At 38.0% G+C, this 19,947-nt stretch overlaps 1 protein-coding gene across 1 annotated transcript in view; it reads left to right on the top strand.

Moving 5' to 3' along the window:
* The first annotated feature begins 1,167 nt into the window (after positions 1-1,167).
* The window catches only part of PKHD1L1 (PKHD1 like 1), a 164,530-nt gene continuing 145,750 nt past the window's right edge, over positions 1,168-19,947 (top strand). The window contains exons 1-6 of the mRNA XM_058275919.1: positions 1,168-1,293; positions 3,222-3,311; positions 12,390-12,534; positions 13,506-13,614; positions 16,747-16,804; positions 18,033-18,126. Of these exons, the coding sequence (XP_058131902.1) occupies positions 1,221-1,293; positions 3,222-3,311; positions 12,390-12,534; positions 13,506-13,614; positions 16,747-16,804; positions 18,033-18,126 (569 nt within the window). The 5' untranslated portion in view covers positions 1,168-1,220. The remainder of the gene's footprint in view (positions 1,294-3,221; positions 3,312-12,389; positions 12,535-13,505; positions 13,615-16,746; positions 16,805-18,032; positions 18,127-19,947) is intronic.

A 19,947-nucleotide genomic window follows, 5' to 3' on the forward strand; every position in this document is an offset into this window, starting at 1 on the left:
TTCAGATAAACATAATTAGCCAAATTCTAGGAAAATTAGTTTCCTTATCCCAAATAGATATAAACTCCTCAAGAGCAAGAACCAAATTTTATTTATTTTTCTTATTTGGAGTTCTATTTCATTTCTGTTCCCTCCCAACCAGAGTGGCCAAATTTATAAACAAGACTTAGGCATTTGTATTTATGGGGTTTTTGTTTTTGTTTATTGCTCGTTGTCTGTTTCTTCTTTAGGAGGCACAGGGAACTGAAAAGGGCCCTCAACTGCTTGAGCCACTTCTGTTCCATTTTTGTCTTTTCAGTATCTTGTCAGAACACAGAGAATTTTAAAATGAAGAGCTGGAACGGGTAGAATTTATCGCCATTATATTCTCACCTCCTAATAAGGTAGAAAGAGATTGGTAGTCAAGAGAAGATGAAGGTATGATGTTACGAGCAGTGAAGATGGTTTGGAATATTCCTGGGGGGCCTAGCCTAGGGATGTTGTATTGCACTCTCCATGAGGGCAGGGACCTCTGCAGACCCCAGGCGGAGGGCAACAGTTCTGGACCTCCCTCCTGTCAATAGTAAGACCTAACCAGAAGTCTGCTGGATTTGGGTCACTCCACTTGAGCCCCTTATGGGTAGAGTGACGAACAAGTTACTTAACTTCTCTATGTCTCAGTCTCCGGCTCTGTTTAAGGGGACAATAATAGTTCTGCTTTGCAGTTATGGTGATTCCACATCTAGAAAGCATTGGGCAGAGTTTTATCAGTATCATTGCCTATTAAAGGAAGAACACAATTATATATGAATGTGAAGGGGAAAATGTGTGGGGTGGTCTTATGGAATCACCTCGGGATGGTTAATAACAAGACAGGTAAATTAAAGTACGCGGGCCCAGAATTTTAAAAAAAGAAACAAGAAAACACGAGCAGGACAGAGAACTTGATCCTTCCTGCCAAAATGTGTGGGACCTATGCCTCTATGGGGACATTATTGGGATATCAGCATCCGGGTTTGAGCGGGTAGCCCTGATGATTACGGACTGGCCCGCTGCCAGCGCGATTCTCCAGTGAAAGCTCCAACACGAGAGTGCAAATCCCAGACGCGCAGCCCGAGAACCGGGGGCGGGGCGGCCTGGGGTGGCCAAGTTGGCCTGCGCCTGTGGGACGCGGCGGGCGCGCTGGAGAGGTGCAGTCCCGGAGCTCAGCACGCGCGGGGACTCGGCGGACTAGCGCCAGGATGGGCCACCTGTGGCGCTGGAGGTTCTGGGGCCTCTGGGCGCTGCTCCTTTGCGCCGCGGAGCTCCGCACAGGTAACCAGGACTGGGCACCAGGGAGGCAAGCGCGCAAGGTCCGCCTAGACACCACCCCTGCTCCTGGGGTCAGGGACAGGAGGGACAATCTGGCACATCCCCTCAACCGCGGCTGGGGATTCATGGTGGTCCTGGCACCTGGCGGGGGGGGGGGGGGGGGGGCGGGGGGAGGGGAAGAGAAGAGAGGGAGAGAGGGAGAGAGGGAGAGAGGGAGAGAGGGAGAGAGGGAGAGAGGGAGAGAGGGAGAGAGAGAGCCTCACTTTTAGGTCATCAGTCTTGCTGCTTAGATTATTGACCATCACCCCCACCCTCACCATCCCACGAGCCCCTCACCCTCAAGTGATTCAGTGGAAAAGAGACTAAAATGCGGCGGGGGTAGACACCCCGAGCCCTTCCTTCCCTCACTCTTACGGCCTCTTTCCCCACTCAAGGGAGGAGAGCCATTCCTCCAGGAGGACAGGGATGGGTTTTTGTGGCGGGTGTCAGTCACTTCCAGGGGCAGCTGCTCTGTGCCTCCGAAGTAATACTCAGGAGAAGGCTGAGAAGAGACTGATAAGAAATTGGAGTTGTCTGTGGAGATAACGGGGAGGATGAACCTGAGATAGGTGAGGAGCAGCACCGTCTAGAGATAGGATCCAGCTCACTGCTGCAGTTTCCTATGCTTGGCTTTGGGCTGCCCGGAGTTAGAAATGCTCTTGATGCAGCCTTGAGGGTGTTGCAGGTAGACCCTAAGTACAGAGGCGGTGCATCTGGAGACTGGGAGATGGTCTCCTTTCCTTGGAGAGCTGTTGCTTTTATAGGTGAAGTCCACACTAAACTCTTTTCAGTGAGATAGGAACTATACAATCATAATTTCCTTAACTTTTTCTTATACATCCATTTCAAGCTAATTAGTGTGACTGATCTTTGTGACCCCACGTAAATTTTTCTACCTACTCTAAGAATTTGTTATAGAAGTCTAATAATTACCAGATCTGTACTATTTAAGCAAGAAATAAACCATTCTAGTGTTGTGTATCTTTGAGTTTTAAATCATTACTTGCAGTTCTCAAAGAAGTCTGCTCCTGCACCCCTGTGTTTACACAGGCAGCTCTCTGTCTAGTACTCCCTTTATCTCTCTGACTGTTGCGTAGGTCTAGCTAATTTATATTTGCTCACTTTGCCCTCCAAGATGCAACAGGAGCACCCTTCTTTCAAGAAGCCCAGATGATCCAAGCAGTATGGGTGAAATATCCCTTCTGAGCCACCCATGGCCCTTGTATTCTTTTCTGTCACTCTTAACACTGTGTAAGCTAAGCTTTTGGATACTGAGGGCACATACCCATTTTTGTATTCTCAGGGACCTAATACAGTTTGTTGAATGAATTAATAACCTCTAAATTAAGCACTCACTATCATCGGGAGGCTAGAAAGATGTCAGAAATTGTTTTTCCAGAAGTCCCACTCAATTGCTCTGCTTCTTCTCAAAACACAACATTCCTCTTTCTACCTGGACTCTTTCAATCTGCCTAGCATTGTGTTTCTTATGTGCTTTTATAATGACCCATTTATCCTTGCCAGTGTTGTTTGCTACTATGTGAATTGATAAATGTAGTTACAGAACTGAAGTTAGCAGAGCACCACATGAAATCAAGTGTTTAGTAAATGTTTTGCAATATGACAGGTAAGAAAGATGACAATGATCATGTTTTACACCTGCTCTTTATAGCACCTAAGGCTACAAAACTGTGGGTGTTACCAAAAAGTGCATAAACTATCCCTTAGAGGTCATTAGTTAGTAGTAGAACTGAACATAGAACCTAGACATATTTGCTTTCAGTCCTAAATCTTTCTGGTGTTTTTCTCACAAGGTTGTAATATGTGGTACACAATTTGGTGTTCAAAATGAATTATTAATACCTAAAGATTTTACCTCCACTTTATTTCAGATGGCTCTAAAATAACCCCGAAAGTCTCAGGAATTATACCTAAATATGGTAGCATAAATGGAGCAACAAGGCTGACAATCAAAGGAGAAGGTATGCTCGCTTTTTCTGTTGTCAAGGCTGAGAAAGTTTGAGGCATTTTCAAGACTATTTTACACATAAAGCTTTATGGTTAAAAAAAAAAAAAATCCCATGGGGTTGTCTCTACTTGGCCAGAGTAGTAAAACTCTATCCCTTTTGACAGCCAATAAAATCCCCAAGAATTTTTATCATCCTGATCAACTGAATTCTTATCATAATTACTTACTTAATTCCATGATCTGGATTTTAATGACAGAAAGGAACATCTTTAACCCAACTCTGCAAACATTTGCTTTTTTCTTCATGGGTCTAATAACACTTAATTTAATTTATTTTTATAGTAAATAAAACATTTGAGAGGTTTTGGCATAGAATGTTAGTAAAAGAATATGACAGAGAGGGAAATAGATTAACAACAACAAAAAAGGCAATAAAGAGCAAAACCTTGGATTCCTTCACCTGCCACCCAACCTCTATCATGTGCTTCTTCACTTTCTTCTTGCCTGAACTTAAATAGTAGGCAATCAGTTAATACATTTAATGAATAGCTGTTTTTTGGATTAAAGAGAAATAAACGGTTCTTTCAAGCCATAAGGACTTGGCAATCTAAATGACAGTAATATTCAGATAGTTATGAAGATTGGGAAAACATTTTAAAATATTAGTAAAATCTATTATTTTATCTTTAAAATAAGAAGAAAAATGGCAGGTTTCATAGTCAGAGAATTAACGAAGTAAGATGTTTAATTATTCTGTGTCATATTTTGAAATGCCTTTCAGTAATTCTAATATTGCTGTAGAATTCAAATTCTCAGTGATATGCTTAAGATGGTTTACATCTAAATTGTGCTCAATGTATTTTGAATTGAAGTGCTTTTATTAAGAGTTAAAACCTGGAATATTAAAGATTATTTTTGTAAATATCTTTATCCATAGCTACTTTATATTATAAAGACGATGTGTTTGAGAGCTATTGGGTTTTTAACAGAGGTCTCAATGCCGTAAGAGAAATGCCCAGGTTAAAAAACAAAAACCTAGCCATTTCCTCCTGCCTCAAGACTTTTCCTGACCCAGGAAACATAGCTTGAGTTTAAGTACATAGATCCATATCATCCCTAGTGACATACAGGGGGGGAAATCATTCTCTTCTTAAGGGCATCCTCATTATTCTAGCAACAACATTTGCTCTTTTACAAACTTCTTGAGGGAGTTAGGTTCAGGAGTAACACCCTTAACTATGAAGTATTAAGTTTCATGGTAAATTTCTGGCTTTCCTGTCAGTCCCAATTTCTGGATGCTTTTGGCAGAGAATTATAGAACAGTTAACTATTAGAACTGCAGATCCCTGCCCCACCCTGCTTTGTTTTCCTGTTCCTTTAACCACACATACTGTAGGTGGCTAGAAATGTGTTAGCACGTCTGTCTCAGAGGCTGAGTCTAAATATTATTTTTATATAGGTCTTGGGTGATGAGACTATATAAAGAATGTGTGTAAAGCAATGTTATTAATTTGTAAAGCAAATTAAAAGGTCCTATATCTCAGAAATGTGGTACATAAAGTTTATTTAGAGGGAAAACATTGTGAAAATTTAACAGTGCTGTCACTGAGCAATATACTTTTAAAACTTCATCTTTTAAATTACTGGTGGATCTTATCAATCACACAAGAGTGCTTTTTAAATGGAATTGAAGGGAAGCAGACTAGGCCCAATGGATAGGGCATCCGCCATACCACATGGGAGGTTCGCGGTTCAAACCCCGGGGCCTCCTTGACCCGTGTGGAGCTGGCCCAGGCACAGGGTTGACACGTGCAAAGAAGTGCCGTGCCACGCAGGGGTGTCCCCACGTAGGGGAGACCCCTGCCCAAGGAGTGCGCCCTGTAAGGAGAGCTGCCCAGCGCGAAAGAAAGTGCAGCCTGCCCAAGAATGGTGCCGCAGACCTGGAGAGTGGACACAACAAGATGACGCAACAAAAAGAAACACAGATTCCCAGTGCCACTGATAAGGATAGAAGCGGTCACAGAAGAGCACACAGCGAGTGGACACAGAGAGCAGACAACTGGGGGGGGGGGCAGCGGGAGGGAAGGGGAGAGAAAGAAATAAAAACATAAAAAATAAATGGAATTGAAAATTCTAATTACCTAAATATTGGGTCCACATGACATTAAAAGTGTTTTATTTTTATGAAGGCCATTATAAAAATGTAAGAAATATAGAAAGATTAACTTAGAAAGTGAGTTCTCTCTACATTTTGGTGTATCCAAATGATTTTTGACTATTTCTAAACATGTATCCATCTTAAATTCAAAAATTTGCTCCATATTACTTTATTCAAAAGATTAATTTCAGAAGCCGAAGATATATAGTTTCACAGTTGATGCCCAAACAAAAGTGCTTTGAACAATGACATGATCATAGAAATAATTGTATTCCCTCTTAGGATGACTGCTTTGAAGAGGAACATTATCATTTTGATAAGTTCTGCAGTATTTGTAACTATATTGGCTTTATTTATATCTATACCTTGTATTTCTCAATCATCTTCCTTAGTATTTATCATGTTTCACTTCATTTTAAAAATCATTAAGATGGGAGGATTAGTATTTTGGCTTTGTTTTATTTTCTTCTAGTTATTTCTGTTTCAATATCTGGCACATGCAGGAATTCAATAAATTTTTGTTAAACTGAAGTACTGAATTATATAATTTTTAAAATTTTATTAATGTCAGCATTATGTGGTGGAAAGCAGACAGACTTTGGTCTGCTCCAACTGGCTTTGAATTCTGTCTCTGCCACCTTCCATTGTGTGAATGTGTCAAGTTTCTTCTCTGAACCTCAGCTTCCTAATCAGCAAAATAGGCTATTGATTCCTACCTCTTGGGACTACTAAGAATATTGAAAAAGGTGGTTGTGTCTAAGGTATCCATCATATAGTATATGCTACATAATTGAAAGCTATTTTATATTTACGATTATTTCACATTTGTATTATAGGTTTTGTTTTATTCTTTAGGAGTTATCTTCCATTATACAGCAGTTTTCCTTCCCATTGTTGTAAATGTTACAACTTTTACGTAGGTTTATACACCCTCAACCCTGCTTTTTTAACTAGAGAAACATGAACAGCCGGCATTGTACTGACAACTGCAGCCTTTAACAACAGTGTTATTTTCTATGACAGCAGCACAGGGGTTATGTTCTTATCGCTGCTATCAGGAGACTCAGCTTTGTGTGCCTGGCAGTTCTTGTCTCCAGTTTTTCTGCAGAAGAAAAAATACATCAACATGTCAGGAATTTCCATTTGAAGTCTCAACCTTTTCAGCTTCCAGAGTACACCCAACCCTTCCTCTAATCTTTGTGCTGTGGCGAACAGCCAGAGGTGTCTTCTTTATACTCAATTGCTTGTTTAGAATTATACTTTTAAATTAAAATTATGTTTAAAGGTGACTCCTTTTCTTTAAATCTCTTTTAACTCTTTAGAATTAGCTGAAAAATTGGAAGTATTTCTATACCTTCTGAGTTTTTTTTAAGCAAAATTTATAAGGAAAATATTTATGTCTTGTTGATTTGTTTCATATTTTCTCACTAGCCACTTCTAAGACTAATATAGTAATTCCATTCATTCCTACGATGTATGTGTGTATGTCTTTAACATTATAACATCTCCTAAGCTAAAAAACAGTATCATCTTTCATTAGTGGTGGTCTTGAGAATTGTTGTAGTCACTGGAATGCTGAAGAACAGATCCGTGTTACTGTACCACTGATATGGGATGTATCTAACAGGAAAATAAACTCATATCCTGAACCATACCACAAGTAAAACTTTCCATTCTTTAGTCAGTTGCCAGCAGCCCATCTGTGTGTTCCAAACTCAACGTGAACTCCAAAGATAAGCAGAAGTTGGCAAAAGGAAGAGCAGGTTTAACAAATAGCTTGCTTTTCTGTATTTTCGTTTGTCTTACAATTCCATCATAGTGGTAACTCCCTTTTTAGAGTCACAACTGCAAATTCAATACAAATATCTTTCACATGCTAAATTGATGCGTACATTTGTACTTTAATCTATGTTGGATGAGTCCTGTTTGATTAAGATTTAAGTTTAAAGAAAGGCAGTGGTGTTTGTTGAAACTTTTACCCTTTGTTTAGTTTCTGCTCACCTTTCTTACATTTAAAGGGTAAGGTAGGAGCTAATAGGGTCTAGAGTAAGTTACATTGGATGACAGAGTAATTGCTTTGGTGTCTACAACCTGGTTTTGAATCCTGGCTCCCACATTATTGGTTCTGTAGCATTTTAAAAACTAGATATTAATACTTCTGGTAGATTAATCTGTGCGCCCCAATATAGGTATGTATTTAATCTGCATCCTCGGTGTGTGAACCCATTGTGAATAGGACCCTTTAAAATGAGGGTAGGCTTTAATTCAGATTTCTGGAGTCATTTAGAAACAAGAAATTCAGATATAGGAAGAGAAAGCTATATAGGAGGAGGCTGAAGCCAGAAGTCAATGGAACCTGGAAGAAAAAGGAGAGGATGTGGCCATTTGATGAGAAGCAGGGATTCAAACCAAGGAACCCCAATGATTACAGCAAGCCAGTACTGGAATGCTACCAGCCCTGGGAAGAAGCAAACCCTCCCACCTCTGAAACCATGAGACAATAAATCCCTGCTGTGTAAGCCAACCCATTGTATAGTATTTGTCGTAGCAATGCAGCAAATTAAGACAATAGTATACCTAAATCTCAGGTCTTTTGTGTGTGTGTGTGATTAATAATAAGAGTAGATATTTGAGCTCTTAATGCACGAGTTTGGCACCATGAGAAGCACTATGCGTGAATTCTTATTTAGTCTTTGTAATAAGTCAGTAAGGCAAATTATTATGGTCCTTTTTCTGATGAGGAGATGAGGCTAAGAGTTTGTATCTTGCAGAAGTTCATGCAGTGAGCAAGTGCTAGAGACCACAATGTCAGGATCCAAAACTTTGCCCCTTTCCTTTAAAAAGCACTGACACCCTACATGCAGCTTTACTACAGCAGGAGTGTAGGGGCATTGGCATTTGATGAGCTTTGGCACATCCTCAGTTCTACATTAAACATCAAGATATTCATGTTTTCTAATGGACCTTTGTAACACACACTGAAAATATTCCATAATTTAAACGTGGTTGTATCACAGATCTGGCTGATTAAGACAAATCAGCCATTTTAACTGTTAAAAGTTGCTTGGTGCTAGTACATACTGTGGTGGTGATTATTTTGTTGAAATGTACTTAACACTATTGATATTTTAAGATAAATACATATTTATTTTTCCTAACATTAATAATATAAATGCATAGGATTTATTTATTTTATTTTATTTTATTTTATTTCTCTTCCCTTCCCCCCCAGTTGTCTGCTCTCTGTGTCCATTTGCTGCGTGTTCTTCTGTGACCACTTCTATGCTTATCCGCGGCACAGGGAATCTGTGTTTCTTTTTGTTGTGTTATCTTGTTGTGTCAGCTCTCCGTGTGTGTGGCACCATTCCTGGGCAGGCTGCACTTGCTTTCGCACTGGGTGGCTCTCCTTACGGGACACAATCCTTGCGCATGGGGCTCCCCTACATGGGGGACACCCCTGCGTGGTAGGGCACTCCTTGTGTGCATCAGCGCTGCGCATGGGCCAGCTCCACACAGGTAAAGGAGGCCACGGGATTTGAACCGTGGACCTCCCATGTGGTAGGCAGACGCCCTATCCATTGGGCCAAGTCCGCTTCCCAATGCATAGGATTTAAAGAATTGAATCTATGTTTCTGGTTTTATAATTTTTTTACTGCTTACTGATGCTAAATTTCTTGTGTTGTGGATGATATAATATATGCCTAAGTTTTAAAATAAAGAGCAGTCAACTTTATATTAATGACATTTGCAAATCTTTTAGTGTAAAGAAAAATTTTCATAATTTCAAAAATAGTCATCAATTTGGCTATAGATTAGTTTAATATTCATGTTAAGCACCTGCGATATTGTAGAAAAAATTAGTATCTTAAGACTTACATATTTTTAAAACTGGGAACTTAGGAATTTTAGACTGATTCAATCCTGGCAAAAACTGTGTGTTTAATAATTTAAACTTATTCCAAAAAATATTGTAATCCAGAAAACATCATAAATGTGTAAAATTTACTCTGCAAACTAGAACAGTATTAAGTAGCTTGTTCATATTTTTTATTAGGAGAACATTTATTCATAGAGTTCAAATAGTGGAACATTAAGCAATCTTATTTAAAGGCTTTATTTCTTCAGTTTATTTCAAAATTAGGTATTATTTTAATAATATAAAATGCTTTCATATGGCATAAAATATTTATGCTTAATTTCTTCCCAATCTCATTTTTAATTTTTATATATTTATAAAACGATTAAAATGATAGTCTTTCTCACATCATCCACTTCTCTGTTTCTATTGGATCATAACCATCAGCATGCTGACATACTATTATTTCTCCCACTTGGGAAAAAAAAAGGCAAAGTCATCAGTCTTGTCTTTGCTCCATACCCCACTTCAGCTTCCACCATTTCCCATTCCAGTAAACTGCTTTCAATTCCAGTAAAACTCCTTAAAAATGTTGCCAACATTTGTTCTTTCCACTTATTGTCCTCCAATCCTGTCTTGAACCCATGCCAAATGTCATTTACCCCATCACCCATTGAAACATCATCTTTACTTCTGCCTCCAAGAACATATCACTTGCTGAATATCTGACCTTCTACAGGAGAGATGAGCACTGAGCTCTTATTATCATACTATCCCTCAGTAAACCCACCAGCCACTTACTAACAAGTTGTTTGCATCACCCCTTCTTTCCTGGAAGAATCTGATCCCTACTCCAGATTTGGATTTTGCCTTCTCTTTCCACAGTGCCCCTGCCAGCACCTTTTACACTTACAGAGCCTTATTTATTGCCATGGATTCCATAAAATATCACCTCAATACAAGAGACCACTTTATAGTGAAGAAGTTGTGATAATGGTTACATGACAATGAAACATGCGTGACCCTAAACGTAAGGTGGTAAGATGCCAGCTTGGAACAACATCCTGTGGGATGGGATGCTATCCTCTTTATGTGGTATATGCATTGAACCAATGAGCTGGAAAGGAAGGGTTGCTACCCTTCACTGTCACTCCTGGTAGTCCAGTTATTGAATTTGTGCTTTCTGTCCTGCAACTTTATGTTCTGCTAGATTTGGAGTCTGAGTTTCCAGGTAAAGAATGCTTCCACAGAAGGTCACAATATGGGTTCCACTTCCCCAAAACTACCTCTACTGCCTGATTAGTTTGGGCTCATCAAATGTACTTAGTATACTGTTAGAGATAATCAATTCTGATTATCATGAAGAGGTAAAGTTGCTTTTAACTAATGCAGATAAAGAGGACTATGTCTGGAATTAAGGGTGTTTACAGAGGCATCTTGGCTTCATGTCCACATGATGACTGTGAATAGGGATTTGCAACAACCACAGCCTAATAAGGGCAAAGCAACTAAGGGCTTCAAACTCTCGTGGGATGAAGATTAGTGTCATCCCATTAGCTGAAGTGCTAGCTAAGGGCAAGAGAAATCTACTATGGCAATACAGATGGTAGATGATAATGTTTATTTTGTGTGTGTGTGTGTGTTTTAATGCTGCCCTCTTCCCCCACCCCCCACCCCCACTTACTGTTTGCACTTACTGTGCATTCTTCTGTGTCTGCTTGTCTTCTCTTCTTGTCTTCTCTTTAGGAGACACTGGGAACCAATCCTGGGACCTCCGACATGAGAGAGACACTCAGTCACTTGAGCCACCTCAGCTCACTGGTTTCTTGTGTCTCTCATTGTCTTTCCTCTGTGTCTCTTTTTTGTTGCATCATCTTGTTGCATCAGCTCACAGCACAGTCCAGCTCTCCAGGGTGTGGGCCAGCTCACCTTAGCCAGAAGGCCCCAGGAATAGAACCTGGGCCCCACCCCCCTCAAATGGTAAAAGGGAGGTTAATTGCTTGAGCCACATCCATTACCCATGATAAAGTTAATTACGGTCTCAGGACCAGTTGCAATCATCCCATTAACCCTGAGATTTGTCCCTTTTATCTTCTTCTATTAAATCTTTAGCAGAGCTCTCAGCTGACCACCACCTTGTAGACTTGGTGACAGGTTTTACTTAAAATGCAGGGGCATGAGCAGATTTTTGTGGGGGCATAAGGTACGTTGTATCACATGCCTTTTATACTCAACCTCACAAATTCTTGTTCTCACCTCTGTTTCTGCTATAACTGTTACAAATAGTTCCCCTGTGCATTTTAATTCAATCTATGTTTCCAGCATCTTGCCTCAAGTACATGCAGCATGTCTTTATCCATCTCAAAACTTCTCTGATGCAATGACTTTAGACATTTAAGCCCATCTAGCATATACCTATATGCTGCCTGAAAGTGCAGGAAAAAATATTTCTCTCACAGATAACCCTCAACCAATGAGTACAGGATTTGATAAATAAATGCTTCTTGCCAAAGCTTCTTTGATTCTGAGAGGCATTCTGTATTTTCCTCAGAGGTTCCCAGCAAGATCGAGCCCCAATTGTCCTCAGTGATGCACAGCTTTTCCTTTTTCAGACTTTATTCTCCCTGGTCCCTAAAGAATCATTGCACAAATAAACTATCTGCCTGCAAGACGTCACCATAAACTTTGCTTTATGGAAAAACCCAGGGTGAAAACCCATTCCTTACAAAACTGTGTTCCCCTCCTTTACTCTTTCTATCTCCTGTAGTCTGTATTTTTTTCTCATATTAAGTATATGGTGGTATATATATTGTAAAGTTATTTGTCTATTTCGTCCCCATTCCTAGAATATGTAAGTTATTTGATTCCATTGTATTGAACAGTGCCTGGCAATTAATAGGCTCTCAATCAATACTTTTCTGAATATATAAGAGACCAATTTTTATGTTTCAAAGATTATAATCATAGCAATAAATATGAACTAGATAAGCTACTTAAATGATTCAATACTGAACGAAACTGTTAGATTACTGACTATAGAATTCTATTAATAATAGTTGAGTTTTCTAATTTTCCAGGCTTTGCTCAAGCAAACCAGTTTAACTATGGAGTTGATAATGACAAGTTGGGAAACAGTGTGCAATTAGTTTCTACATTCCGGTCAATTTCTTGTGATGTAGAAAAAGATGCAAGTCATTCAACTCAAATTACATGCTATACTAGGTATGTTTTAAAATATATTTTAAAAAATCATCTGCGATATATATAATATATTAGTATGCCTATTAGTATTATAATAGTTTTAGCTTCCTGGCTCTTGAAAGTAATAGTATTTTTCTAATTTCCAGTTATTTTTTACTTCATGTTGCTTAGAATATTTTATACCTTTATTAAATTCAATTATAATGTTTTTCCCCCATATTAGCATGATTAAAATATTCTATATAATTTCCCAAGTTATTAGAGCTATTATCTTATCATCACTTGGCTCTTTTATAAGATAAATAGCTTCTATTAAATTGTGATGATGTGCCTCAAAACACCAAAATTATGCCCTTCTCTCCAGTTTGATTAATTTTGTTCAAAATCTTGACATAGTCATTAAGATTAAAGATGATCATTTTGTATAGTGATATTTCATGTTCTTTACTATCAGTCCAAATTGATGTGTGTTATTAGCAACTTCAGAAAAAAATGTTTAAATCATTTTAAATGTCAGCTTTGGATACTGACCTTAAAAACAGGTAGCACATATTCCAGAGGATTTCATCTACAATAGGCTTGTTGGCCTGTTTTTCTCCAACAAAAGCTTACTTGAGGGGAGACTTGATTAATGACTACTTAAAAAAAAAAGCATAAAATAACTGAACGTAACTAGACGCATGTTACTATTTTTAGTGCTTATTATTACATTTGTTGTTCGAAGTATTCTTTTTAATAAGCTTATTATTACATTTGTTGTTCGAAGTATTCTTTTTAATAAGCACTAGTGCACATAGTCAGAACAGGCGTTGCCCAAGGTTCATGATAATAGAATTTGCAGTACACAGTTCAGGATGGAGGCTTTCAGTTTCCATAATATACTACTCTTCTTTCCAAAATAACATGTTGTTTGAGACCAGTGTTTTTCATTATGCAGTACATTAAATTAAAAAGGTGCCGCCTTCCTCATTTGTTCTTTGTTTATCTTCCAGAGCAATGCCAGAAGATTCCTACACTGTTAGAGTCAGTGTGGATGGGGTTCCTATTACAGAAAATAATACCTGCAAAGGTCACATCAACAGCTGGGCCTGCAGCTTCAGTGTATGTGGGCATCTCCTCTTTAATTTACATGTAGTTGATCTTGTGTTTTTTACTTGCAGAGTTGGCTTTATATTTTTTAATTTTATAGATTGTTATCTATTCTCACATTTAAATATATTAACATATAATTAAGGATAATTTCACCCATTTTTCATTATTTTTCATAGAAGTCTAATCTCTTTTATCATTTCTGATTTATTTCCTTCTCCTTTAAATTAAGTTTAATAATGAATTAAACTTTTATATTTCCAAATTATTTTTTTGTCCATTATGTTCTTTCCTCTTTCTTTATTTCTGCTCTTAGTTTGATTCTCCCTGTTCTTGTTTCTATCATTTTAAGTAGAAACATGAGTATTTTTTCTTTATATATAAATTTCTAATGTTTTGGGATAAAATGTGACCTCAGGAAGCCCAGCAGTCACTCAAAAGTTAGTTGCCCTAGATATAGGTATTATAATGATACATATTCTTCTAAGCACTATTCCATATAATTTTTTGTCTTTTTATTTTACTTTTGTTTTTTTTTCCCATATATTTTAAAATATATTTTCTCCCGTATATTTTTAAAAATTTTAATTTGTCACTGAGTAGTGCAATGATTCAATGTAAGATGAATTGCTGAGGAAAACAATAATGATCTGTCTCCTCAAGAAACTTCTATGCTTCCCAAATACGATTTGCAAATACCTTTGGCTTCTTTCTCTCTCCCTGTATGTAAACCCATGCTTCTTAGTATGTAACACCCAAATGGTCCCTTACAACCTAAATTCAGCAAATCTGAAACTGAATTCCTTGTTTTCTTCCTTGAACCTACTTTCTCTCTGATATTTCTCACCACCCAGATACTCACTCAAACTACAAACCTATACTTACCCTTGATTTCCCCCTCACCACCCCATTGCTATTCAGAAACCAAACCATGATGAACTTTTCCTTTAATTAGCTCTCAAGATCATCTTCTCCTTATCTTTTTTTCTGTCATGACCTTTGTTTTGACCCTTGTCTTGTCCTTTCTCACCTAGCTATCACCTTAGCCTCCTCATGATTCTCCCTACCTTTCCTCATTGTGTCACTCAGACTTACCCTTCAGAAACACAAATATGACTGTTATTTCCCTACTCAGGATTTCTTCTTCACCCACGTTTGTAGGTTTCCTTTACTGTATAACAGTCTGGAACCAATTGTGTTTCTGTCAGTGTCTTCTAACATTCTCTTGACCAATAACCCATACACCTTACTCACTTCTGCTTAGCAAATTATTTCTCACTGCTCAGAACTCTTAAAACTCTCCCAGTGACTTTCTTCAGTGGGTTCCTCAGTTACATAGTGGCTTAGAGTTCAACCACTAGCTCCCTCAATTACTACATGTGATCTGCAGCACAATGAAACTGTACTTGAGTTTCCTCATTGCCTGTAAAATGGAGATATCATGTAAAATGGATATTACCTCATATCATTATTGTGAGGATTAAATGATATAATATTTTTTTTATTCCTAGGTGCCTTTCTTACTCCCACATTAGTTGTTTCTAATTGTAGGCTGTCATTTGCATGTGCCTCTGTTGGCTAAAGGTTTTGTTTTTGCCTCATGAGCTCTGCTCTTGGCCTATTTAGTACGCACTTTTGTTCAAATTTAATTTCATTTTTCCCATTGTTGTATATTTCCCCTTCCCAGTAATTATTTCACATGTCTCCCTTTAAAAAGAAGTTACCCTGTGTTTATTTGAATAATAATAACTAATAATTAATATTACCTATGATGTGCCATGTGCTACTCTTAAGTATTTTGTGATTATTAACTCTCGTCTCACAACAATACTATAACTGGGTTCTAATATTATTGTCTCCATTTCATGGATGATAAAACTAAGGCACTGAGAAATTACAATTCTTACCCAAGGTCACACAGCTGTGGGTGGTAGAGCATGCAGACAGCCTGATTCTAGAATTTGAGCTCTTAACTATGGTGCTCTCTAGCCTCATATATACATATAGAGATACTTGAATATCTCTATATGTTTCCTATTGCTGCTGTAACAAATTACCACAACTTTAGTGGCTTTCAACAATAAAAATTAATTATCTTACAGTTCTGTAAATTAGAAGTCTGTTACTGGTCTCACCAGGTTAAAATCAATGTGTCAAGAGGGCTGTACTCCTTTCTGGAGGCTCTAGGGGAGAATCTGTTTCCTTGCCTTTTCCAGGTTCTAGAGGCTGCCTGCATTCCTTGGCTTGTGGTCCCTTTCCTCCATTTTCAAAATCAGCAATATCTGGTCCAGTCATTCTTACAATGCATCACTCTGACCTTACTTCTGTCATCACTTCTCCTTCTCTGACTTTGACTTCTCTTCTGTCTCCCTCTTCCTCTTAAAAGGACCCTTGTGATTATATTGGGCCCAACTGAATAACCCAGGTAATCTTCCTATTTCAAACACAGCACATTAGCAGGCTTAATTTCATCTGCAAACTTAATTCCCCTTTTCTATGTAACCTACCATATTTACAAGTTCTGGGGATTAGGACATGGGTATCTTTGAGGAGCACGGTGCATTATTTGCCTATCACAAGTATTAGAGTTTCCATCACTCTGGTGGCCTTCCTGTAATTCTGTTCTCTTCTAGTTCCCCTTTGGAGTCACAGTTCTTAAGAATTATACTTAGTTGCTCTAGAAAATTATCATTCACTAAGTAAGAAAGGCTTACTTTCCTGGGCTTTTTCCATGTTTTCTTTCTTTTCTTTTATTGAAACATTTTGTTTTCTTCATGGGTTTCACCAAGAGAAAGCTTTATATAATGTTATTCTACCAAACTTCCTAAATTTCTTACCACAGAATCTTATCACTGATTTGGCTTACATTGACGGCAAAATAATGATTTAATTTAAAAATGTCAGACTAAACATTTTGAAATATCACAATAATTAGAAATGAAAGTATATTTTTAGGGAAGAAGGAAAGGATCTTGAATTTGAATAATTGAAATGGTATTCTAAACTTTACTTCTTATATGTAAAAGGGAATATATAACAGTCATAGGTATTGTTGAAATATAAATAATGAAGGAAGTAGATATACTTAATAAAACTAGTGGCAAAATAGAGATAAAACTGTGTATTGACATTATTATTTTACAGACAAAAATCTTCAGAACCCCAACAATAAGGAACATCACACCTTTATCTGGAACTCCAGGTCTGTTATGTGACAGCTAAAATTTCTATTACTATGTTTTAATAGTGCTAATCTTTAATTTGTAACTGGCCCCTACTTGTATTCCCTTATCTTACCGTGAATGGATTTTGTGGATCCTTACAGCTTCTTGAGGGCTGGCCCTGTTCAGCTTTGTCTTGTTAATTACAACTTTGTATATTACTCAGACAAACTTTGCTTAATTTAGCATTACCTTATGTGGGTTGAACTATTTACAAATTTATGTATTACTCCATCCAGTCTTTGTCAGTTTTTAATGGATGTTAATTAACCAGTTTATGCCCCAGTTTGCAAACTGTAACCTGATGCTTACCCAACCACCCTCTGAGGCCTGTATTTACATAATTCCAATTAAACAAATCAATCAATATCCCCTAACATCCCAATATCACTATGTCCACCCTCCTTTATTTGAATTTCATAAAAAATCCCAACTTTCTCCAATTCGAGGAGTACCGATCTGAGAATTTTCTCCTATTCTCTTTGCTTGCACAATGCAATAATTACTTTCTCTTTGAAATCCTGATATTTCAGGATTGGTCGAGTGCATCGGGCTGATTACCCAGGTATTTATCTGACAACATACTGACCGCTAGTATTTCTTCTTTTATAAATCTCTTGTTCATCTCTTTTGCTCAATTTAGTCGTCACTTTTTCATACTGTCTAAGAGATCCTTATATATTAAAGGGTATTTATTAATCATTATGTCATATAGGTGGCAAACATTTTTTCAAATATATCATTTGCTTTTAAAAATTTATTCATGCTTTTCTGTCATAGTTTTAATTTTTATTATCAAATTTATAGATCTTAATCTTGTTATTTCTTTGTTCATTTTTATGCTGAGAACACCACACCCTCCGAAGATTATATAAACACTTACCCATTTTACTAAGGTTCTTTTGATGTTATTTTTTATATTTAACTTTTGTTTCACCGAGAAAATGTATTTTGTTTTAGTGTAAAGTAGATCTTGTCTTTATTTTTCCAATAAATCACCAATTGATCCAAGCAAGTCTTCCATGATAAACCTCTTTAAATACTTTTGTATACTCATTCGTGTTTTATTGTATTTGCTAGAACTTTCAGAACAATGTTAAACAGTGGTGGTGAACAGGCATGTAAGTGTCTGGATGCTGGTTTTATTGGGAACACTTCCAGTGCTTTGATATTAAGATACATAAAACTTATTTCCCCTCCTATTACTAGGTACATTAATAACAATCCAAGGCAGAATCTTCACTGATGTCTATGGAAGTAATACTGCACTAAGCTCAAATGGGAAAAATGTTAGGATTTTAAGGTAATTTTTTTATATTGAATATCTGATAATTCATAGGTAGGATCTAATATTTCATTACTCATGGGTCCAATGATAGCATAAACCACCACAATGTGGTAGAACTAATCAGTGTTTTTAAGCCAAATTATAGGAAGGAAAATAGACTATTGGATGATTTACTATCATGGAAGTAATGATCAGGATGTCTTTCTTCTCTGATGTAATTCCTTCTCTTCTGTGATGGATTTTATTAATAGAAGACATATGGAAGCAAGTTCAATAGCAATCCAGTTAGAGTTCTAGAGCCTTATTACCAGAGGATAGCTTAGAGAGTTTCATCTAACTATCTCACTTTGCATATGAATAAAAACCCTGAGGCCTGGAGGTCACATGGCTTAGTCAAGTTCAGGAGCAGAAACCCAGTTTCCCAACATATAATTTGGCACTTTTTCTGCTATACCATGGTGAACAGAAAAGATCAAACATCAAAAAATGATTATATCTACATTTCAGACTGGAAACCAGCATTGTCACTTGAGTTATCTTCCTATGACATTGGTGGATGTCTTAGTTTGCTACAGAGCTGCTGATGCAAAATATTAGAAATGGGTTGGCTTTTATAATATTTTATTTAGGATAAAAACTTAAAATTCTGAGGCTATATAATGTCCAAATTAAAGCACTATCAGCAATGTTTTCTCACCAAAGTTAGCTACTAGTGATCCTGGGGTCCTGCCATGTGGCGACCATGGACCATGGCGGCCAATCACTGCCAAGGTCCCTGCCTTCCCCTCCAGAATCTGCCACCTCCCAGAGCTCAGTTGTGGGCAACCAGGCATAGGGCTTGCCTCTTTCCAGGACTCCTCTCTCAGTCTCGGCTATTCCGCTTTTGAGCTGTGAATTATCAGGCATATGGTTCATCTCATAAGCCTTGAGCTCCTCTGTGGACCCAGACTCTTGGGGGTTTTGTGCTTAAGCTTTGTCTGCTAACTATCCTCAAGTCATCTCTCAGATGGCGGGGTCAACAATGGTGGCTTCTTTTCTCTATGTCTCTCCTCTCTCAGTGTCTCCATTTATTTTTTTTCTTATTTCTTCCCCACTTCCCCCATTTTCTGCTCACTGTGTCTGTTTGCTGTGTGTTCTTCTGTGTCCCATCCTGGGACCTTCTGGAGTGGGAGAGAGGGGATCATTCTCTTGCTCCACCTCAGCTCCCTAGTTCGCTGCGTCTCTTATTGTCTCTTCTCTGTGTCTCTTTTTTGTTGTGTCATCTTGCAGCATCAGCTCTCTGTGTTGGTGGCATCATTCCTGGGCAACCTGCTTTCCTGCGTGGGTTGCACTCCTTGTGAGGGGGGCATCCCTGTGCAGGGGCGCAGTCTTTGTGTGTGGCAGCACTCCACTTGGGCCAGCTTGCCACATGGGCCAGGAGGCCCTGGGTGTCAAACCCTGGACCTCCTATATGGTAGGCAGAAGCTCAACCCATTGAGCCATATCCATTTATATAAGACCCAGCAAGAGGGTGGAGACCCAACCTGAGTCAAGTTTCACTGATATAGTCCTATCAAAGGCAATCTATTCAAGTGATCTAAAGTGGATCTAATGCAATCAAAGGGTACCGCACCCTCAGGAATAATAAGGTTAAGAATATAATCTTTTGTGCTTTTTCTTTTTTTTAAAGAATATAATCTTTTGAAATTCAAAAAAGGACTTCACACTGTCACAGTGGAGTTATCTCAGTATTGCCTTTAAAAACTGAAAGTCCTGTTCATTTCCTACAGAAGAAACTACAGGCAGTATCATGGCTTTCAGGATACTTCAGGCTTATTGAATACATGTATAAAGTGG

Source organism: Dasypus novemcinctus, chromosome 14 (assembly GCF_030445035.2).
Source record: "Dasypus novemcinctus isolate mDasNov1 chromosome 14, mDasNov1.1.hap2, whole genome shotgun sequence".
Classification (NCBI taxonomy): Eukaryota; Metazoa; Chordata; class Mammalia; order Cingulata; family Dasypodidae; genus Dasypus; species Dasypus novemcinctus.